The sequence below is a fragment of the Lithobates pipiens genome, unplaced genomic scaffold (genome assembly GCF_037356315.1).
Source record: "Lithobates pipiens isolate NorthernLeopardFrog02 unplaced genomic scaffold, aLitPip1_a1.2 Scaffold_30, whole genome shotgun sequence".
NCBI lineage: Eukaryota > Metazoa > Chordata > Amphibia > Anura > Ranidae > Lithobates > Lithobates pipiens.
The window spans coordinates 102,393,235-102,417,683 of NW_027507791.1; the positions used below are offsets into that span (position 1 = coordinate 102,393,235).

Here is a 24,449-nt window from a genome sequence, read left to right on the forward strand (position 1 = left end):
AAATTGCATGTCAAATAAATGGCAATTTCCATCAATGGCACTGCCCTGATTGGTGCTGCACCACTTTTAAAAGGTATTCTCTGTACTACTTTTTGCGATTTCTGGGTGCGATTTACATTGACAAACCTGCACAGATGTCTCTGAAATCGCGGCCGAAATCAGGACTGACATGCGGGAGTGAAATCGTGCGAGTTCATTCCCGCAGCTCAGTGTGAACCTGGGCTCAATGTTACTTTTTTGGCATAACATCCATTAATTGGTAGACTTTATACAAATGCATCATCAACTAAAATCTCTGCTTGATGGTTAGTCATGGTTTAAAGACCTGTAGATAGCGGAGCTTCATTCAAATAGATAAATATCCAGATGACATACATATAAGGCTGCATTCATGCCTGGGCGTTTTGAATTGTGAGCTGATTTGCCGCAATTCTGTCCGTGATTTAAAAAGGCCCAGGTGTAAATAACAAACAATGCACATTTAAGATGCCATTCACTTGAAAAACGCAGCGCGGTCCTGCAATCGCAGCAAATTGCATCGCGTGAAGCATGTCGCCAAAAAAAAAAAAAAAAAAAAACTTCACGCGATGCAGTCTGCCACAACTAATCGTAGCAGAACTGCACGGCCTTTTTAGGTGCCTTTCAAATTAATGGCATCTGAAATATGCATTGTGCAATTTGTCATTCAAACATGGGCGTTTTGAAATTGTGGGCAGAATCATGCCAAATCTGCCAGCGATTCAAAATGCCCAGCCTAAGGGAGCCCAACCCCTTCTGAGATTTACACAGCCCTGTAATACAGTACAGTCAGATGGATAACATCACTTTCTCTGTTACAGGTATAGGCCTTAGAAAAGGGACAGCAATGTCCTCTTTCCAGCCCCAGCCTGCTGGCTAAACAGCAGAAAAATGTTGGCCTCTTATTTCCCATCAGCACATTTGCATACAACAAACCTGACTCCTAGTCCCGGCCCTCCCTCTGCCAGTATGAGCTCTGCTGTGAAGAGGATTGCAAACCATTGATACCAAGTTATATCCACAGATAGGAAACTACATATCTGGAGGGCATTCTGTACACTACTTATGTGATTGGCTCACTGATTTTTGCAGAAGTCTGGAACAAAGAACATGGAGAAGAGATGGGTTTGCTTTAAGAGCATATTAAATAGGGCATTAGCCAGTGTATCTCATTGGGTAATACATTTAAAAGAGAGCGAACAAAAGTCCTGGATGGCTTAACTCCAATGTAAAAATGCATATAAAAGCAAAGGAGAAGGCCTTCAAAAAATACAAGGTTGGGGAGGACAGACCACATTGGCCCCATTAAGAATGAGGAAGGAAATCTGGTTACCAAGGATGGGGAGATGACAAAGGTACTGAATTTATTCTTCTCCTCAGTATGCACAAGGGAATTGGGGGGGCTTCAGTAACCAAAACTGCAGTGCTTATCCTCGTGACACAACACAGGAAGCACCCTCATGGCTATCAGAGGGCAGAATTAGACTTGGGAAGCTTAACATTAATAAATCACCGGGATTGGATGGCTTGCATCCGAGGGTACTTAGGTAACTCAGTCAAGTAAGTGCTGGACCATTGTTCCTAATTTTTACTGACTGGAATGGTACCAGCGAGAAAAGCCAATGTAGCACCAATATTTAAAAAGGGCCCAAAATCCATCCCTGGGAATTACAGACCAGTTAGCCTAACATCAATAGTATGTAAACTCTTGGAGGGGATGATAAGGGACTATATACAAGATTTTAGTAAAGGGTATCATTAGCAGTAATCAGCATGGATTTGTGAAGAATCGTTCTTGCCAAACCAATCTATTAACCTTCTATGAGGAGGTGAGTTGCCATCTAGATAAAGGAAGGCCCGTAGGTGTGGTGTATCTGGATTTTGAAAAAGCATTTGACACAGTTCCACATAAACGTTTACTGTACAAAATAAGGTCCATTGGCATGGACCATAGGGTAAGTACATGTATTGAAAACTGGCTACAAGGGCGAGTTCAGAGGGTGGTGATAAATGGGGAATACTCCAAATGGTCAAGGGTGGGAAGTGGGGTCCCCCAGGGTTCTGTGCTGGGACTAATCCTATTTAAAATGTATTCATAAGCGACCTGGAGGATGGGGTTCAATCTCTGTATTTGTGGACAATACTAAGCTAAGCAGGGCAATAACTTCTCCGCAGGATGTGGAAACCTTGCAAGAAGATCTGAAGAAATTAAAGGGGTGGGCAACTACATGGCAAATGATGTTTAATGTGGAAGAATGTAAAATAATGCATTTGGGTGAGAAAAATATGAATGCAATCTATACACTGGGGGGGGAGAACTTCTGGGGGAATCTAGGATGGAAAAAGACCTGGGGGTCCTAGCAGATGTCCTAGTTAGCAATGCAAAGCTGCTGCTAACAAAGCAAACAGAATATTGGCATGCATTAAAAAAGGGATTAACAACAAGCATGAATCAATAATTCTCACACTCTACAAGACTCTGGTCCGGCTGCACCTGGAGTATGCTGTCCAGTTCTGGGCACCGGTCCTCAGGAAGGATGTACTGGAAATGGAGGAAGTACAAAGAAGGGCAACAAAGCTAATAAAGGGTCTGGAGGCATCAATAGTTTCAAAAAAACTATTAGATAAGCACCTGAACTACCAAAACATACAGGGATATACAAGGTAATACTGACTTATAGTCACACACACAGGTTGGACTTGATTGTCTTTTTTCAACCTCACCTACTATGCAAGTGAGATTTTGAGCATCCCATGCAACAAAAATGTAATTTTTGGTAAGATATTCTCAAAAGGAAATTGGGTCTAAGATGTAGACCCTGCCACTTTCCTCAGAGCCCTACAGGTGCAGTACCTAATTAATATAAAACTACTTCCATACAGATTCACTCAGCACATTGACAGCTAATTTTTCACAGTAACAAAAAGGTAGGAATCTGCAATAAAGTTTGTTAAAAGCCCTGCAAATGTCCAAAGATCACCCAGAAGGGGAATGTTTTTTTTTTCTCAACAAAAGTGGAGTTACTCTTTAAACATGAAGTATATGTACAGAAAAATCAGAGGCCCCTTTCACACCGATTAGTTTTCCTTTTGTTTTTGCCTTACCAAAAGTGGAAGAAAAATGCATGACCATTAAATTCTATGGAGCTCTTCACACCAGTTAGTTGCATTTTTAAAAGTCCTGCTTGCTACATTTTTCGTGCATGTTTGGTGTGGTTAAAAAAAAAAAAAAAAAAAAATGAAAAACGCATCCGCATTTGCATTTTTTGGTGCGTTTGAGTCACGTGTCCTTTTTTCACAGGTGCAAAAGGCACTGAAAATGCCGTAAAACATGGAAAAATGCATATGCAATCTAAAGCATTTTAAATGCTTGCAGCAAACTTCCTTTCCACAAATAATTATATATTGATTTTCTACATGCCTCAAAACTTGCTGGCAATTTCAGAAGAGTCAATACCCTAGCACAGCCCTCTCCTCTTCTGAAAGTGTCCAATCACTCTCTGCATTGGACTATATCCTCTGCTCCTCCACTTACCTACCTACATAACCTTTTATGTAGTAGCCAGGGGAGAAGCAAGGGGGAATACTATAGAGCAGCTTCTATCAAACCTTTTGACACCGGAACCTATAAAATAACTGTCTTAGTCCCTACTAACAATTTTGTCTACAGCCTAATGTGTTACTAAACCCAGGACCCTAAATTCACTGTATCTGGTTTCCCAACAGTACTCAGAACATGGCAATGTAATTCTTTTAGTAAATATAAACTAGTAAATAACTTTTCTGACCAGCAGTATATAACAGTCTTGTTACCTATATCAGTATCAGGTTAAAGCTTGTAGAAGGCGTTTTCATATGGCACTGGCTGTCCTATTAGGATGCAGGGCCCCCGACCCTCTGTGTGGACAGTGCTGATTGGCCCTGTGCTGTTCACATGCACCCTCCCAAGAAAAAAAAAACAATTCTCTAGCAATACACACCAAACTAAGCATGTGCAGACTGACTCCACTAACTCGGTCTCATACAGACATGTTTTCGGGGCAATGCAAGAAGGGGGGGGGATCAGAGAAGACAGGATCAAACAGCCTTTTTACACAATGCAGAGGATTAACCCCTTAGGTTCCACAGTGTGTATAACAAACATGCTTTACTGTATATACACTGATTTTACTGTTGTGGGTTTAGTAACACTTTAAGTTACATCTGTGTGGACAGTAACTTGATATACAGGAATAAGAATGTGGCATATGCCGTGTATTTAACACCTATGGCTGATCTATACAACAAAATCATTTTCAGTAATAAAAATGAAAAAACTGATAATGGCCGGAAAAGAAATACAGACAGTAAAATTTTTAGCGTTCCTACTTAATTGTAGCGTTAATCAGTGCAGATACCCCTGTCCGGCGAGCAGCTGAATGGCTCTCCTCTACTCGTGTCTATTAGCACGAGTAGAGGAAAAGCCGATACACAACTTTTCTTGTTTACACTGTGATCAGCTGTGATTGGACACAGCTAACCACGTGGTAAAGAGCCTCCATCAGGGGCGCTTTACCTAGATTGATGATGCGGTGTGTCAGACTGACACACCACACCACCAATCGCCATGATGCACGCCCCCGCAGGCGCGCGATCATGGCTTATCCTGCTGGACGTCATATGATGCCCAGTCAGGATTACAGAACCACTTCCCGGCTGTCATTCTGCTATAGCCCAGGCAGGAAGTGGTTAAAGTACCACTTTAAATAAAGAGCTGAGAGGAAAACTGTAAGGAAGGAAGAAGTATAGAGGCCATCATTACTAACCTCTTCTGAAAATACCAGTTCACTGACTGTCACGTTAATCCAATGGATTTAGTAATTTCTTGGGGTCTAGTCACACCAGGTGTGTGACATGGCAAAAAAAAAACACATCGTGAAGCGCCGCTATTGGCGCATTAACACTGCGCTGGTCCGGCCAGACAGCACTGTCGCAATGCAGCAGTTGGTGTGAATGGACTCTCAGTAAATGCTCCAGAACAAGTATGGAGATGAAGGATTGTGACCCCCTAATCTGCACAATGTGAATTGTTTTAGCAAGCTTTCCTCAGCTTCTCCTGTAACTCACATACAAAGTCCACAATAAGTCAATGAACTATAAAAAACACCCCTTTATTTCTACACCCATCAAAAGCCATCCAATCCTTTTTCAACTTATCTGGTGTCATTACTAAAAATCTATATTTATATTAAAGTATAACTAAAGGCAAAACTTTATTTTTAGTCTTGAATAGAGTGGAGAGGGATTAGAACCTGTCAATTTTTATTGCTGCCTGTGTCCCCATAAGGGAGAGTCACCCTTTCTATTTGTCTTGTTTACCATTATTATTATTTTTATTATTATTATACACGATTTATATAGCCACCTGCATTATCATTGAAAGTTGTCCCCAGAAAAGAAATAGTGGGGAAATCTTCCAATGGGAATACTAGTTCTGCTTACCTGGGGGTTCCCAAGGAATTCCCCTAATTTACAGGATTTCCTTTCACTTCCTGTTTTGGCTACGAAACAGGAAGTGAAGGGAAATCTCTGCAATGGGACGCAGATGGCAGTAAAAAAAAAATCTGTCAGGGGTTATAAATCCTCTCTTGCTCTATCCAAAAAAGGATTTTTATAACAGCTTACCTGTAAAATCCTTTTCTTTGATGTACATCATGGGACACAGAGCCATAGTAGTTACTATGTGGGTTTAATAGGCCATCTTCAGGTGCTGTACACTGGTACGCCCCAAATTAAAAAGTGCCCTCCCTATATAACCTCTCACACTCTGGCGGGAGTACTTGTTTTGTAGTAAAGCCATACACGTGTATACCAAGGGAGGGACCTCTGTGTCCTGTGATGCACCTCAAAGATTTTTTACAGGCAAGCCGTTTTAAAAATCCTATTTTCTTATCGTACATCCCGGGACACAGAGCCACAGCTCCATGTGTGTGAATAAATTATAATCCACTACATCCTTTGCGGCTGTCAGCTTGTAGTTATCAATGAACTGTTGCTGTGGAGTGCTGTGGTAGTTCAGGGAGTATCTGCTTACCCATACGGGATGTACGGGCAAGCATATACACTGACAGTGTGCAGGAGACCTGCATGGCATCAGTGATCTGCTGATCGCTGGTGCAAAGTTTTACAGGCTCCCACTACAAAAAAGAATACATTCACACCTGCCAAAAAACGTGCATTTTTTTTTTTTAAAGCAAACTTATCCTTTAAATCAACATCGTTTTAATTTTTTTTTTTTGTCATCTGTGTCATTTTACGGAGACTGCCCTCTACTTTCTGTCCTGTAGACTCCACGGAAAGTGAGAGGATATCTTTCCAATGTGAGGGAAATCCCCTCCTAAGTTGGCACAGGATTCCCCTCTACCCCTGTTCTGGTGGCTACTCAAAATGTTGGATTTCTCATAAATTTTATCATTGATAATCAATTAAAGAGAGTGAATCTCCCTGTAGACAGCAATAAAAAACCTGAAAGCAGTTCTAATCCCTTACATCTACCCAAATCTAAAAAGACCAAGTTAGACTTACCGGTAACTTGTTTTCCAGAAGTCTTTCAGGACAGCACCTGAGAGATAGCGACTCCACCCTCCTCGTTAGGAAACACCTTCTTCCTCCAGACTTTAAAGGGAGGCGCCTCCCTACCACACATCAGTTGTAGAAGAGAACCTCCGGCCCCGGCTGGAACACATAAACACATACGTTAGTCACAGCGTAGCATAATATAATACCATAGGGCGGGATGCTTGCTGTCCTGAAAGACTTCTGGAAAACAAGTTACCGGTAAGTCTAACTTGGTCTTTCCCAAGGCGTCTTTCAGGACAGCACCTGAGAGGATAACAGAGACTTACCCCTTAGGGCGGGACAACAGCTTGCAGGACCTTTCTGCCAAACGCCTGATCGCTGGCAGAAGTGAGATCCAGTCTATAATGTTTCACAAATGTGTGAAAACTCGACCACGTCGCCGCCTTGCAGATCTGCTCAGGGGTGGCACCAGCTCTCTCTGCCCACGTAGACGCCAGAGCTCTGGTTGAGTGTGCACAAATTCCTGCTGGAGGAGATAACCCTGCCTGGGAATATGCCTCTGAGATAGCTAATTTCAGCCATCTAGCTAAAGTAACTTTAGAAGCCTGAAAACCCTTTTTTCTTCCTGAGAAAAGTACAAACAGTGAATCTGAACGCCTGAAGGACTCCGTCCTTTTTAAATAACTCAGCAGAGTCCTTCTGACGTCCAAAGTATGGAAAGAAGTCTCCTTATTTCCTTTGGGGTTAACACAAAACGTTGGCAGTACTATGTCCTGTATACGGTTCTGAACTGAAGCTACCTTCGGTAAGAATTTTGCATCTGTTCTAAGAATAACTGTCAGGAAAAATGGAAAGATATGGTTCTTTAATTGACAGAGCATTTAGCTCACTGATCCTGCGTGCAGAGACAATGGCAATCAGAAACACGGTTTTTAATGTGAGAAACCTAAGGGAAGCCTCCACAAGAGGCTCAAAAGGCCCTTTTGTTAGAGACTGTAGGACTACCGACAAATCCCATCTAGGAAAAACCTTAACAGGAGCTGGCCTAGATCTTTTAAGAGCTCTAAAGAACCTGATCACCAGCGGATCTGAGGCCACAGATTTTTCTAAGAACACCGTCAGGGCTGCTACTTGCACCTTCAGGGTACTAACTGCCAGTCCCTTGTCTGCACCATCTTGTAAAAACTCCAAGATGGAGACAAGGCTCCCTGTCACCTGGGCGGCTGACAAACACCAAGTTTCATAACGCTTCCAGACCTTAGAATAAATGGCCCTCGTAACCCTTTTCCTACTTGCTAAAAGGGTCGAGATCAAACGGTTGGAAAACCCCTTGCTCCTAAGGAGCTGCCTTTCAGAAACCAGGCCGTGAGAGCCAGGCTGGCCACTCCTGGATGGTTCACTGGGCCCTGCAACAACAGATCGTGTCTGAGGGGCAGACGCCAACAAGGCTTGATTGCCAGGCCTAGAACTGTCGAAAACCAAGCCCTTTTTGGCCAAAAGGGCGTGATTAGAATAACTGGTACCTTCTCCCTCTGAATTTTTCTTAAAATTAACGGGATTAACTGAAATGGGGGGAAAGCATAGCAAAGACGAAATTCCCATGGATAAGCTAGCGCATCTGTGCCCAGCGAGCCATCGCGACTGTCCAGGGAAAAGAACTGGGGAACCTGGGCGTTCACCCTTGAGGCGAACAGGTCTACTTCTGGTAAACCCCATTTTCCGGCAATCATTGTGAATACCTCCGGATTTAGAGACCATTCTGCTTCCCGAATAGCGTTTCTGCTTAGGAAGTCCGCTACCCTGTTTAGATCCCCTTTTAGGTGGACTGCTGATAGGGATAACAAATGTTTTTCCGCCCACCGAAGAATCTCCATGGCCAGTACCTGAAGCGACCTGCTTCTTGTACCCCCCTGTCTGTTTAAATAAGCCACTGCCGTGGCATTGTCTGTTAGGACCTGGACGTGATGGGACTGCAGTTCCTGAACAAACAACTCCAGAGCCAAGGCAATCGCCTTGAGTTCCCTCCAGTTTGAGGACCTTATTGTCTCCTCTTTGGCCCAGGACCCCTGAGTGAAACGTGTTCCTAGATGGGCTCCCCACCCCCAGGAACTGGCGTCGGTTGTTAGTCTTTTCCCGACTGGAAAAGCCCAGACTAACCCTTCCGATAAGACCTCCTGTCTTTTCCACCACCATAGGGACCTTTTTACCTGGGTTGACATTCTCACCTCTGCCTCTAGGGATGCCACTGTGTGATCCCAAGATTTTAGAAGGAAAGCCTGCAGACACCTGAAATGCATTCTTGCCCACTGGACTGCTGGCATTGCTGAAGTCAGAACTCCCAAAGCTGACATAACCTGTCTTACTGTCAGATTTTGGCTGGTCTGTAATAAAGACACTGCACCGGAAATCCTGTCCTTTTTGTCTAAGGGAAGGAAGATTTTTTGCTCCACCGAATTTATTAGAAACCCTAAAAACCGAATCTCCTGAGATGGGTTTAGGGACGACTTTTGGAGGTTCAAAATCCAACCCAACGCCTCCAGATGGCTGCGAGCTTTGCCTAGATTGGTCTGCAATTCCTCGCTGGATGGGGCGAAAAACAGCAGATCGTCTAAATAAGGAATAACTGCGATTCCCTGAAGACGCAGTGGCGCTAAAGCTTCTGCCATTATTTTGGTAAAAATTCGGGGAGATGATGACAGGCCGAAGGGTAGGGCCCTGAACTGGAGATGATGAACCATACCCCCCAACCTCACCGCCAGCCTGAGAAACTTCTGAGACTGGGGAGAGATCGGAACATGTAGGTATGCGTCTTTTAAATCTACTGACGCCATAAAACATCCTGGCGTCAACAGGTTTCTGACCGAAAAAATTGAGTCCATTTTGAACTTCCTGTACCTTATGGACTCGTTTAAAGGTTTTAGGTTGAGAATCAACCGAAACTTCCCTGTCGGTTTCTTTACTAGGAAAACATGGGAATAAAACCCCTCCTGCTGTTCTTGCAGGGGTACCTGTACTACTACGCCCTGTTGCATCAGTTCCTCTAGAGAGGACTTCATGGCCAGGGCCCTTACTGGATCCCGCGGGGTGTTGGTAATCAGGAACCTTTTTGGGGGGTCGTTGACAAACTCGAGTGAGTAACCCTGCGCGAGAGTGGTCAGGATAAACTGATTTGAAGTTATCCCTGACCACTGCGGAAGAAATTCTTGTAGTCTTCCGCCCACCCGCAGAGACGAGTCATTGCGATTTTTCGGCCTGTGTAGGAGGACGGAAGAGAATTCCGCCTCTACCCTTCGGCTTCGGGGCGGACCAACTTTTCCTTCTCCCTTGCAACTTGCTGTCCTGATCCTGAGTTTTTTGAGGTCGAAAAAGACGCTTTGGTACCTGCTTTTTCTTTTTGACCGGAAAGGATCTCTTTTTATCGGCTGTCCTGTCAAGAATATTATCGAGGTCAGAGCCGAAGAGCAAGTCTCCTGAAAAGGGTAACCCACACAGCTTATTCTTTGAAGCCGAGTCACCCGGCCAGGTTTTAAGCCATAAGGCTCTTCTTGCAGCATTAGTTAGAGCTGCTGACCTGGCCGATATCTTAATTGCCTCAGCTGAGGCATCTGCAACATAGGCCACTGCCGTAATCAGGGTAGGAAAAGAATCTAAGATTTCCTGTTTAGGGGAATCTGCAGCTATATGTGACTTTAACTGGTTAATCCAGTATTCTAAATTTCTGGCTACACACGTTGTGGCCATTGCTGGTTTTAAATTGCTCATAACTGATTGCCATGATCTCTTGAGCAAAAGATCCATGCGTTTGTCCATCGGATCTTTCAAAACTCCCATATCCTCAAAGGACAGATCTGTGGACCTTGAAACCTGGGAAAAGGCGGCATCCAGTCTGGGCACCTTGTTCCATACTGCTGCAGGGTCCTCCTCGAAAGGAAAACGCCTTTTGTGGGCTTTGGAGAAAAAGGGCTTTTTCTCTGGATCCTGCCATTCTTTCCTAATGGCCTCAGAGATGACCGGATGAACTGGGAATGTTCGGCCCTTAGGCTCATCCAACCCAGCATACATGCGGTCATGGAGTGATAATTCCTTTTTCTCCTCACTTAAACCAAGCGTAGCATGAATGGCTTTAAGGAGCCCATCGACCTCTTCAAGGGACAGTTTGAATTTAGAGGGGGCTACCTCAGAATCCTCCAACTCCTCTTCCGAATCTTTAACGGAAAGAGCAGTGGACTGCTTTTCCCTATCTGAAGGGTCTTCAGGCAGAGATTCTAACACCGGGATTGAGAGAGACCCCTGGGAAGACTCTGAAGTGGAAGGCTGACTAGCAGCCGGGTTTGCTAGTGAGTCACGAAAATTCTGGATCGTGGCGTACAGCTCCTTCTTTACAGAGGCCACCAGATCCTCACATACAGAGGCAGATTCCTCTTTAACTAAAGAAGTAATGCAGGGACTGCATAAGGTTTTCTTCCAATTTTCTCCCAGCTTGGCCCTGCAAGAAGGACATCTTTTCTTTGGGTCAGAGCTCTTAGCCTATGAAGAAAAAGACAAAAAAGGGAAAAAAACCAGGGAACCCTTAGTGAGACCCAGTCTCAGCTTTGATAGGGATCACCACACAGGTGCACTAAGAAGAAACCAGTCAGCTTCTAGTGCCCAGACAGGCCCCTTGCCACCAGGGGGGAAAAAAGAAAGGAGAGAGCGAGACCAAACGCCAGGAAATAGAAAAAGAAAGGCAGACTTTAACTGCTGCCTCTTACCTGGGCCTTGCTGGTGCCTGTCCCCACCGCTGCAGACGCTGAATCTTCCATAATCAGCTGTGCAGAGATCCACTTGTGGCTAAACGCCGCCTCCGGAGTCACGCCGTGCAGCTGCACCGGACCGGAAGCGGAAATAGGCACCAGCACCTGTCCTCCCTCCTCCCCCCTGCGTCCACGCCGGAAACGACGTTTCAGCTGACCCGCTCTGTCACTTCCGGCGCGACCGCCGAAAACAAACATGGCGGCGGCACACGCGCGCCGCCGCGCCTACGAACGTGCGGGCCACCGAGTCTTCGGCTCTCTCCGAGCACAAGAGGGGAAGAGGAGCCCGCTTGCTACCGCTGACGAGGCGTGGGTAGGTCGGGAGGACAGCGGGTCTCTAAAGGAGGAAAAAAAGGGAAAGAAGCCTAGTCCCTCAGGAACACCTAAGAGAAACAGACTCCTTCCCAAAAGGTGTTCCCTCCGGGCCGGAGGAAACACAAAAACTGATGTGTGGTAGGGAGGCGCCTCCCTTTAAAGTCTGGAGGAAGAAGGTGTTTCCTAACGAGGAGGGTGGAGTCGCTATCTCTCAGGTGCTGTCCTGAAAGACGCCTTGGGAAAAAAAGTTTTGTCTTTAGTTATACTTTATCCAACGCCTTTTGCTGGGTGTTGAAATTAGGCTTGCTGTCACTTGAAAAAGTAATTGAGCTTCTCTTGGTGCAGACTTGTGTGCTTTGGCTCCAGCAAACTTCAAAGGGAGTACCTGAAAAGAAAGCTTTTTTTTTTTTTTTTTTTTGCCTAGTAACTTAAAAAAAAAAAAAAAAATGCTCAAGCCTAAATCCAAGCAAAATCACCTGTACAAACATTTAAAACATGCTCAATTGTGACTGGGGCCTAATAGACACCATACTGGTGAGATCCTCCCATAGGTTGCCACAAGCATCTTTAACTCCAGCCCCACTGCCTGAAATATTTGCTGTAGCTTTAAATTATTTTTTTATAACTACCAATATGCTATTAATTGGAAGTACAGTACTGATACGTAATGAGACTCAGTTGGGAAATCCAGCAGATCCCTGCAATGAAAGGCTGCATAAACTAGGGATCGACTGATTATCGGTGCGGCCGATATTCACTGTTTTTAGAAGAACCGGTCAAAAAACTGACCGATATTACCAATCGCGTTTCAAGGGGTTTTACCGGGGTGACACATGCAGCTGCATGCATCCCCTGTACCGTTCTTTAGAGCGGACGGTCGGCTTAATTGTAAAAACAACCGATGTGGCTCAGCAACCGGTCGACTGTTATTACAAGCAGCTAGAGGGGACAGCCCCCTGCTCACCCGTCCCATTAGGAGGCCCGAGCAACCAGCCGGCACATCCCCCGGCTGGCCGAAGACCCAAACAAAGCCAATGCTTTGTTCGGGTCTCGGATCTAGTAACCCGGAAGCGATGTCATGACATCACTTCCCAGATTACTGCCATCTTAAAGAGGAAGTAAACCCTGATGAGTTTACTTCCTCTTTCATTCCCTGCAAAGGCAAAGCATAATGGACTACTATGCATCGCATAGTAGCCCATTAAGTGTCACTTACCTGACACAGGAGCCAGCGAAGTCGCCGCTGTCCCCTGTAGTCCGCCGCATCCATCTTGTTGGTGGGGTCTCGCAGCTCCGCCGCTGTCATTCGGCGAAGCCGCTATGACGTCACTCCCGCGCATGCGCACGGGAGCCGACACGCGCGGCAGCTCCGTCGCTGAGAATGGTGCGCTGAGAATCAGTGCGCCTGCACGCCGCTGTCTACGGCGCATGCGCCGTAGCCAGCGGTGCCCGCTTTCGGGCAAATATCTCCTAAACCATATAGGTTTAGGAGATATTGCTTGGACCTACAGGTAAGCCTTAATCTAAGGGTTTACAACCACTTTAAAGACGCCAGTTTAAAAATAAAGTATTCAAAAATGCCGATCTTAAAGTTTTGAATACTTTCAAGTGCAGTGGAGGGGTTAAAGAGTAATTTAAAATGACAGTGTTAAAAAAATAAATTTTAAATATACAAAAAAAAAAAAAACAGCTATCGGCAAGAGAGGTGGTCAAAATATCGGTATCGGCAGCGAAATAACGATATCGGTCAATCCTTAGTATAAACTCACCTTTGTGTTTTGCAATTTCTTCCTCTTGTCCTCTATTCAGCACTGCAGTCTACTAAAATATCTTCAGCATTCGATGCTTCTGGGAGCGTCAGATGTCTATGTCTGCAGCCACACACTTGTTGCTTCTTCCATCCCTATACGTCACTAATGAGTAAAAGGGTTGAATGCCGAAGACGTTCTCCTAGGCTGCAGTGCTGGAATGGAAAGGTTGGAGCCGGAAAGGCGAGTACACGCTGCAAGGACCTACTGGATTAAAACATTTAGGCCTCATGCATGCAGGATTTAAAAACACCACTTTTACAGGCCTTTGATGCCCCCTTTAAACACACCTCCATCTTAGCCTTTGTGGCCAGGCATTTTTTACACATATAATTATAAGAGGAGTAATTAGAGGCTGGAAAAAAAAAAAGATAAAAAGGGGGGCGCACCATTAACACGTTTTGGAGAAGAACATTTGGGCAGAAAAAAAAAAACTTAACATGCCAAAGAGTGCATGAAAGTAAAAAATAAAAACATTCAGTCTTTACAACCACGCTAACATAATAGCGGCGTTTTACCGCCGACGCTATGGGCGGCGTGGTGTGAAAGGGGTCTTAAGCATTCATTCATTCCAATGGTCAGAATAAATGCCCAAATGTTTGGACTTGCCTAAAGGCGTTTGCAAGGCGAGGTTTAGGCACGTGTTTTTTTTAGATGCTTTTTCCTCCCCTGCAGCAAAAATGTCCAAAGGAGGAAAAACAAAACATCCTGTGTGCACGAGGCTTTAGGCTGCGTTCACAGCTGAGTGTTTTCAGCTCATAAAACACCCCAAAAAAATGCATGAAAAACGCTCCAACAAGCAAAATCCCATTCCTTTCAATGGCACCTGTTCACATCTGAGCATTCTGTCCCCTGAATCAAAACGCCCTAAGCTCAAAAAAGAGCATGAGCGAAGAGAAAAGAGCATGAGCTTCTTTGGGGCAGATTACAGGCATTCTATGATGGCGGGGGGTGGGGATCAGTGAACAAGGGGCAGTCTATGATGGGGGGGGGGAATCAGTGAATAAGGGGCAGTGGTCAGTGAATAAGGGGCAGTCTATGACGGGGGGGGGAGAGATCAGTGACTAAGGGGCAGTCTATAATTGGGGGGGGGGGGGGGGGGGGGGTCAGTGAATAAAGGGCAGTCTATGATTGGGGGGGGGGGGGGGGTCAGTGACTAAGGGGCAGTCTATGACGGGGGGGGGATCAGTGACTAAGGGGCAGTCTATGATTGGGGGGGTCAGTGAATAAGGGCCAGTCTATGATTGGGGGGGTCAGTGAATAAGGGCCAGTCTATGATTGGGGGGGGTCAGTGAATAAGGGGCAGTCTATGATGGGGGGGTCAGTGAATAAGGGGCAGTCTATGATGGGGGGGGTCAGTGAATAAGGCGCAGTCTATGATGGGGGGGGGGGGATCAGTGACTAAGGGGCAGGGGTCAGTGAATAAGGGGCAGTCTATGACGGGGGGGGGATCAGTGACTAAGGGGCAGTCTATGACCCTTGGGTCAGTGACTAAGGGGCAGTCTATGACCCTTGGGTCAGTGACTAAGGGGCAGTCTATGATGGGGGGGGGGGGGGGAATCAGTAACTAAGGGGCAGTCTATGACGGGGGGGAATCAGTGAACAAGTTGCAGTCTATGATGGGGGGGGGAGAGGGTCAGTGAATAAGGGGCAGGGGTCATTGACTAAGGGGCAGTGAATAAGGGGCAGTCTATGATGGGGGGTCAGTGAATAAGGGGCAGGGGTCAGTGACTAAGGGGCAGTCTATGACCGGGGGGGTGTCAGTGACTAAGGGGCAGTCTATGACCGGGGGGGGGGTTTCAGTGACTAAGGGGCAGTCTATGACCGGGGGGGGGTGTCAGTGACTAAGGAGCAGTCTATGACCGGGGGGGGGGGTGTCAGTGACTAAGGGGCAGTCTATGACCGGGGGGGGTGTCAGTGACTAAGGGGCAGTCTATGACCGGGGGGGTGTCAGTGACTAAGGGGCAGTCTATGACCGGGGGGGGTGTCAGTGACTAAGGGGCAGTCTATGACCGGGGGGGGGTGTCAGTGACTAAGGGGCAGTCTATGACCGGGGGGGGTGTCAGTGACTAAGGGGCAGTCTATGACCGGGGGGGGTGTCAGTGACTAAGGGGCAGTCTATGACCGGGGGGGGTGTCAGTGACTAAGGGGCAGTCTATGACCGGGGGGGGTGTCAGTGACTAAGGGGCAGTCTATGACCGGGGGGGGTGTCAGTGACTAAGGGGCAGTCTATGACCGGGGGGGGTGTCAGTGACTAAGGGGCAGTCTATGACCGGGGGGGGTGTCAGTGACTAAGGGGCAGTCTATGACCGGGGGGGTGTCAGTGACTAAGGGGCAGTCTATGACCGGGGGGGGTGTCAGTGACTAAGGGGCAGTCTATGACCGGGGGGGTGTCAGTGACTAAGGGGCAGTCTATGACCGGGGGGGTGTCAGTGACTAAGGGGCAGTCTATGACCGGGGGGTGTCAGTGACTAAGGGGCAGTCTATGACCGGGGGGGTGTCAGTGACTAAGGGGCAGTCTATGACCGGGGGGGTGTCAGTGACTAAGGGGCAGTCTATGACCGGGGGGGGTCAGTGACTAAGGGGCAGTCTATGACCGGGGGGTCAGTGACTAAGGGGCAGTCTATGACCGGGGGGGGTCAGTGACTAAGGAGCGAGGAGTCTATGACCGGGGGGGGGGTCAGTGACTAAGGAGCGAGCAGTCTATGACCGGGGGGGGTCAGTGACTAAGGAGCGAGCAGTCTATGACGGGGGGGGGTCGGTCAGTGAATAAGGGGCAGTCTATGACGGGGGGGGGCGAATCAGTAACTAAGGGGGGCAGTCTATGACCGGGGGGGGGTCAGTGACTAAGGGGCAGTCTATGACCGGGGGGGTCAGTGACTAAGGGGCAGTCTATGACCGGGGGGGGGTCAGTGACTAAGGGGCAGTCTATGACCGGGGGGGGGGGGGGTCAGTGACTAAGGGGCAGTCTATGACCGGGGGGGGGGGGTCAGTGACTAAGGGGCAGTCTATGACCGGGGGGGGGGGGGGGTCAGTGACTAAGGGGCAGTCTATGACCGGGGGGGGGGGGGGGGGTCAGTGACTAAGGGGCAGTCTATGACCGGGGGGGGGGGGGGGTCAGTGACTAAGGGGCAGTCTATGACCGGGGGGGGGGTCAGTGACTAAGGGGCAAGCTATGACCGGGGGGGTCAGTGACTAAGGGGCAGTCTATGACCGGGGGGGGGTCAGTGACTAAGGGGCAGTCTATGACCGGGGGGGGGGTCAGTGACTAAGGGGCAGTCTATGACCGGGGGGGGGGGGTCAGTGACTAAGGGGCAGTCTATGACCGGGGGGGGTCAGTGACCAAGGGGCAGTCTATGACCGGGGGGGGGTCAGTGACTAAGGGGCAGTCTATGACCGGGGGGGGGGTCAGTGACTAAGGGGCAGTCTATGACCGGGGGGGGGGTCAGTGACTAAGGGGCAGTCTATGACCGGGGGGGTCAGTGACTAAGGGGCAGTCTATGACCGGGGGGGGTCAGTGACTAAGGGGCAGTCTATGACCGGGGGGGGGGGGGGGGTCAGTGACTAAGGGGCAGTCTATGACCGGGGGGGGGGGGTCAGTGACTAAGGGGCAGTCTATGACCGGGGGGGGGGGGGTCAGTGACTAAGGGGCAGTCTATGACCGGGGGGGGGTCAGTGACTAAGGGGCAGTCTATGACCGGGGGGGTCAGTGACTAAGGGGCAGTCTATGACCGGGGGGGGGGGGTCAGTGACTAAGGGGCAGTCTATGACCGGGGGGGGGGGGGGTCAGTGACTAAGGGGCAGTCTATGACCGGGGGGCGGGTCAGTGACTAAGGGGCAGTCTATGACGGGGGGAATCAGTGAACAAGGGGCAGTCTATGACGGGGGGAATCAGTGAACAAGGGGCAGTCTATGACGGGGGGAATCAGTGAACAAGGGGCAGTCTATGACGGGGGGGGGGGGGGATCAGTGAATAAGGGGCAGTCTATGACGGGGGATCAGTGAATAAGGGGCAGTCTATGACGGGGGATCAGTGAATAAGGGGCAGTCTATGACGGGGGATCAGTGAATAAGGGGCAGTCTATGACGGGGGGGGGTATCAGTGAATAAGTGGCAGTCTATGACGGGGGGGGTCAGTGAATAAGGGGCAGTCTATGACGGGGGGGTCAGTGAATAAGGGGCAGTCTATGACGGGGGGGTCAGTGAATAAGGGGCAGTCTATGACGGGGGGGGATCAGTGAATAAGGGGCAGTCTATGACAGGGGGGGGGATCAGTGAATAAGGGGCAGTCTATGACGGGGGGGGATCAGTGAATAAGGGGCAGTCTATGACGGGGGGGATCAGTGAATAAGGGGCAGTCTATGACGGGGGGGATCAGTGAATAAGGGGCAGTCTATGACGGGGGGGATCAGTGAATAAGGGGCAGTCTATGACGGGGGGGATCAGTGAATAAGGGGCAGTCTATGACGGGGGATCAGTGAATAAGGGGCAGTCTATGACGGGGATCAGTGAATAAGGGGCAGTCTATGACGGGGGATCAGTGAATAAGGGGCAGTCTATGACGGGGGATCAGTGAATAAGGGGCAGTCTATGACGGGGGATCAGTGAATAAGGGGCAGTCTATGACGGGGGGGGGGGGGGTATCAGTGAATAAGGGGCAGTCTATGACGGGGGGGGGGGGATCAGTGAATAAGGGGCAGTCTATGACGGGGGGGTCAGTGAATAAGGGGCAGTCTATGACGGGGGGTCAGTGAATAAGGGGCAGTCTATGACGGGGGGGTCAGTGAATAAGGGGCAGTCTATGACGGGGGGATCAGTGAATAAGGGGCAGTCTATGACGGGGGGGATCAGTGAATAAGGGGCAGTCTATGACGGGGGGGATCAGTGAATAAGGGGCAGTCTATGACGGGGGGGATCAGTGAATAAGGGGCAGTCTATGACGGGGGGGATCAGTGAATAAGGGGCAGTCTATGACGGGGGGGATCAGTGAATAAGGGGCAGTCTATGACGGGGGGGATCAGTGAATAAGGGGCAGTCTATGACGGGGGGGATCAGTGAATAAGGGGCAGTCTATGACGGGGGGGATCAGTGAATAAGGGGCAGTCTATGACGGGGGGGATCAGTGAATAAGGGGCAGTCTATGACGGGGGGGATCAGTGAATAAGGGGCAGTCTATGACGGGGGATCAGTGAATAAGGGGCAGTCTATGACGGGGGATCAGTGAATAAGGGGCAGTCTATGACGGGGGATCAGTGAATAAGGGGCAGTCTATGACGGGGGATCAGTGAATAAGGGGCAGTCTATGACAGGGGAACAGTGAATAAGGGGCAGTCTATGACGGGGGGGGGTATCAGTGAATAAGGGGCAGTCTATGACCGGGGGGGGGTCAGTGACTAAGAGGCAGTCTATGACGGGGGGGGATCAGTGAATAAGGGGCAGTCTATGACGGGGGGGGATCAGTGAATAAGGGGCAGTCTATGACGGGGGGGGGGATCAGTGAATAAGGGGCAGTCTATGACGGGGGGATCTGTGAATAAGGGGCAGTCTATGACGGGGGGATCTGTGAATAAGGGGCAGTCTATGACGGGGGGGGGGGATCAGTGAATAAGGGGCAGTCTATGACGGGGGGATCTGTGAATAAGGGGCAGTCTATGACGGGGGGATCTGTGAATAAGGGGCAGTCTATGACGGGGATCAGTGAATAAGGGGCAGTCTATGACGGGGATCAGTGAATAAGGGGCAGTCTATGACGGGGGGTGTCAGTGACTAAGGGGCAGTCTATGAGGGGGGGGGTCAGTGACTAAGACACAGACTATGCCAGGGTGATGAATGGATGGGAAGCAGTGTATGAGCTGCACATCTGTATGCTGGCTCTGCCCATGATGCCTACCATACATTGGCACATCCATTCCCTGAGAGGTGTCACACATCCATGAGAAGGGTAGGTGGCCACTTACCGCTCTGTCCTCCTCTGACAGGAAGTCGGGTCCGTCATCCAGGCCTTCCTGCTACAAAGAGAGAACAAAACAATCACTGTTACCCTCCTCACAGTGCCCCCCGGGCCCCAGAGCCAGCACTGTGCCCTGCACAAGCGCCAATCCCCCGCCCTCCCCTCCGCCGCTCACCATCATGGCTGAGACGGTCACTGGCAGGCTGGGGACGGACTCCACCGAGGATCAGTGGGAGGAGAGATCGCCGCGGGGACACGTGATAGGAGGAGGGGGCCCGGCTGAATGACAGCTGGACCGAACTGCAAGTCGGCTGGTGGGTTAGATTGTCATGTGACCACTGGAAGGAATCTGAGTGGCCATGTTTGTTGAGGGAGAGAGGAGATTGGTCCTTGGCGAAGAATCCGTGCAGATACAGACGGGGACCTGTTCTAGGGGCGCCTTCCCAGATTTCCCGCAGATCTGTTATTAAATGTAATGATATTTTCAATTAAAATTATTATCTCAATATTTTGATGATCATTGAGAAATACTAATCTTTTTAAAGCCAAAAGCTGTATGATTGGAAATTTCCAGTCATTTCATTTGATTGATTTTTTTGGTCCAATCATCATTTCAATTATTTCACACTCAGAGGAAGCGTGGTGTCTATTGCGTCAATGCAGGCAAATTTTCTGCAGATTTTGAAGTAATAGTTTTCAGCATCCAATCAATTAAATGAGGGTTCTCCAGAATAGAAGATTTTACCCAGCCCTTAGTAACCCTCATTCTATATCCGCATTATGTGATTCCATGGTGCAGGCAGCAGCCAACACCATGACCACCAATGACACTGAGCAGAACACGCAACGTCATGCATTGCTTTGTACTAGTGACCGACACAACTGCACCATGGAAATACAAGACACTGATCCATAGTGGGGGCATCCAGGGCCTCCCACCCTCTATCCAGACCTGCTGGGCCTGACCCCCAATACTATGCAAACTGTGGGCCTGGGGACTCTGTGTGAAGGAGGGACTCTGATGTGAAGGGGGGACTCTGATCGGAAAGGGGGGGGGACTCTGATCGGAAAGGGGGGGGACTCCCTGATGCGGAAAGGGGGGGGGGACTCCCTGATGCGGAAAGGGGGGGGGGGACTCCCTGATGCGGAAAGGGGGGGGGGGACTCCCTGATGCGGAAAGGGAGGGGGGACTCCCTGATGCGGAAAGGGAGGGGGGACTCCCTGATGCGGAAAGGGAGGGGGGACTCCCTGATGCGGAAAGGGAGGGGGGGACTCCCTGATGCGGAAAGGGAGGGGGGGACTCCCTGATGCGGAAAGGGAGGGGGGGACTCCCTGATGCGGAAGGAGGGACTCTGATCGGAAGGAGGGACTCTGATCGGAAGGAGGGACTCTGATCGGAAGGAGGGACTCTGATCGGAAGGAGGGACTCTGATGGGGGGGGCCACGACTGCGTTGTGAAGGGGGGTATTTGAATGGAAGGGGGGATATGATATAAAGGTGGGGCTCTGATGTGAGGGGGATATATGAAGGAGGGTTTCCGGTGTGATGGTTCAAAAAAGACACAAGTCCATTCTGGTTCAACCAAAAAAAAAAAAAAAAAATCATCCAATCCCATATACACAATCCTATACTCACAGTTGATCCAGAGGAAGGTGAAAAACCCCAGCAGAGCATGATCCAGTTTGCTACAGCAGGAAAAAAATTCCTTCCTGATCCCCCGAGAGTCAATCAGGTTTTCCCCGGTTCAACTTTACCTATAAATGTTAGTACACAGTTATATTATCTACATTTAGGAAAGAATCCAGGCGTTTCTCAAAGCAATCTACTGAGCTGGCCAGAACCACCTCTGCAAGGAGTCTATTCCACATTGTCACAGCTCTTCTTATGCCCTGTACACACAGCTGGACATTCCGACCATAAAATCCGTCGGATTTTTGCCGAAACTTGTATTGCATACACACAGTCGGACAAAGTTGTCGGAAAATCCGTTCACTCGAAATGACATTTGTTACGTATGATGGGACTACGTAGAGGCCAGTAGCCAATAGCTTTGGTTTCGTAATGCAATCTGAGCATGCGTGGCACTTTGTCCATCGGAATTCTCTACAAATGTTCGGAAAAAGTCAGATCGTTTTTTTTTTTTTTTTACGGAAAATTTTAGATCCAGCTCTCAAACTTTTTCCATCTGAATTTCCAACGGAAAAAGTCTGATAGAGCCCACACACGATCAGATTGTCCGACAACATAATCCGATCGGTCCTTTTCCGTCGGAATTTGCGACCGTGTGTACGGGGCATGAAGCCCCATACACACTATCAGTTTTTCTGCTAAGTTTTTCCCTCAGATTTACCAAAACCATATAATATGAGGTCAAACCTTAGGAGTTTCAATGTGTGTGCAATCAGGCAGGCCCTTCTACTACATGGTTTTGGTAAATCTGAAGGAAAAACTCAGCAGAAAATCTGATAGTGTGTATAGGGCTTTACTGTGAAGAAACCTTTCCATATTTGGAGATGAAATCTATTTTCCTCTAGACATAAAGAGTGCCCAGGACAATTTTCAGCTTTCAGAGCTGTCGCACTTTGAATGACAATTGCGTGGTCATACAACACTGTACCCAAACCAAATTTTTACAATCATGTTCCCACAAATAGAGATTTCTTTTTGGTGGTGTTTTGTCACCTCTGCAGGGTTTATTTTTTGCTAAACTAAAAAAGACAGATTTAAAAAAAAAAATAGTTTTTCTTCGTTTCGGTTATAAAATTTTATTTTCTCCTTCACTGACGGGCACTGATGAGGCAGCACTGATGGGTTGGCACTGTTAAGGTGGCACTGATGAGGCACTGATATGTAGAATTGATAGGCACCAATAGGCGGTACTGATATACAGCACTCATGGGCTCTAACACTGACAGGCGGCTGTGATGGGCACTGACTGGCAGCTGTGATGGGCACTGACTGGCGGCTGTGATGGGCACTGACTGGCGGCTGTGATGGGCACTGACTGGCAGCTGTGATGGGCACTGACTGGCGGCACTGTAATCAATGTGCTGATTATCAGCACAGACCCCCCCCTCTGACAGGGAGAGCTGCCGATAGGCTCTCCCTGTCAGCGTGAACCGAGGAATGCTGTTTACCGGCAATTCCTGGTTCACACGATGATCAGCTGTGATTAGTCACAGCTGATCACGTGGTAAGAAACCTCTGTCAGAGGCTTCTTACCACAATCGGTGATGCGGCGTGTCAGACTGACATATATGGATGACTGACATATATGATGCCCAGTCAGGATAACAGAACCACTTCCCGGTCATCATTCTGATATAGGCCGGGCTGGAAGTGGTTAACCACTTCAGCCCCGGGGGATTTTAACCCCTTCCTTACCAAAGCACTTTTTGCGATTCGGCACTGTGTCACTTTAACTGACAATTGCGCAGTCGTGCGATGTGGCACCCAAACAAAATTGACGTCCCTTTTTTCCCACAAATAGAGCTTTATTTTGGTGTTATTTGATCACCTCTGCGGTTTTTATTTTTTATTAAACAAAAAAAAGAGCGACAATTTTGAAAAAAAAACACAATATTTTTTACTTTTTGCTATAATAAATATCCCATTTTTTAAAAAAAAAACGAATTTTTTCCTCAGTTTAGGCCAATACGTATTCTTCTACATATTTTTGGTAAAAAAAAAAAAAAATCACAATGAGCGATTATTGATTGGTTTGTGCAAAAGTTATACCATCTACAAAATAGGGGCTAGATTTATGGCATTTTTTTTGTGACTGCGACATTATGGCGGACACATCGGACACTTTTGACACATTTTTGGGACCATTCACATTTACACAGCAATCGTGCTATAAAATTTCACTGGTTACTGTGTAAATGTGACTGGCAGGGAAGGGGTTAACACCAGGGGGCGCTGCAGGGGTTAATATGTTCCCTATGGGAGTGATTCTAAATGTGGTTGGAGGGGACTCACAAGAGAAAGAGACCGATCAGTGTTCCTCTGTACTGGGAACACACCATCGGTCTCCTCTCCACTGACAGGACGTGGATCTGTGTGTTTACATACACAGATCCATGGTCCTGCTGTGTTCCCAGGCAATCGCGGGTGCCTGGCGGACATCGCGGCCGCTGGGCGGTGCGCTCGCGCCCTCTAGACGGCCGGGAATCAGAGGACGTCATATGACGCCCACCCAGGATGGGAGATCCCATCTGTGGGCGTCACATGTCTATAGGCCGGGGTTGAAGTGGTTAAAGGATAAGTTCATCTTTTTTTTCTAAATTTCAGCCCCCTTTGTATCAATATAGCATTCATGTACTTTTTTTGCAAAAAATGTAAAGCTTTCCATTAAATATACAATAACTTACTTCACTTGTCCTCATCCATGTTTACAAACGTATCCATTGCTTCTGCCTCACTTCCTGGACAGACTTTATATCATGACACAGGAAGGAGTTGACCAGCTGACCCTCATTAGCACACACCTTGCATTATCCACTCTCCTACCTACCCACCAATTCCCAGCTGCACGTTTTTTTAAATGAAATGCAATCAGTCAGTGATTACCCTTCTCACTAACTACACAATATTATTATTATTATTATTAACAATTTATATAGTGCCAACAGTTTACACAGTGCTTTACAATGTAGAGGGGGGACAGCACAATTACAGTACAGTTCAATACAGAGGGGACAGGAGGGCCCTGCTCATAGAGCTTACATTCTAAAGGGAGAAAAGGGGGTGGTGGTACAAAAGGTAGTAGATGCAGGGAATGATTTGATGGAGGTGGCTCAGGGACAGTTAGGTGGGTGTGGGATAGGCTTCCCTGAATGAATTTGTTTTCAGGGATCTCCTAATGGTGGACAGGTTGGGGCTGATTGTATATACAGGGAATTCCAGAGTATAGGAGAGGCTCTGGAGAAGTCCTGAAGACGAGCATGAGAGGAGGTAACAAGGGAGCTAGAGAGCAGGAGGTCCTGGGAGGAGAGGAGGGTACGA

The 24,449-nt window shown here is 48.2% G+C and overlaps 1 protein-coding gene across 1 annotated transcript in view; it reads right to left on the minus strand.

Annotated features, from left to right (window-relative positions):
* Positions 1-19,777, minus strand: part of SNX6 (sorting nexin 6) — a 74,146-nt gene extending 54,369 nt beyond the window's left edge. The window contains exons 1-2 of the mRNA XM_077464704.1: positions 19,618-19,777; positions 19,450-19,500 (exon numbers count right to left, since the gene is read on the minus strand). Of these exons, the coding sequence (XP_077320830.1) occupies positions 19,450-19,500; positions 19,618-19,623 (57 nt within the window). The 5' untranslated portion in view covers positions 19,624-19,777. The remainder of the gene's footprint in view (positions 1-19,449; positions 19,501-19,617) is intronic.
* Positions 19,778-24,449: the final 4,672 nt, after the last annotated feature.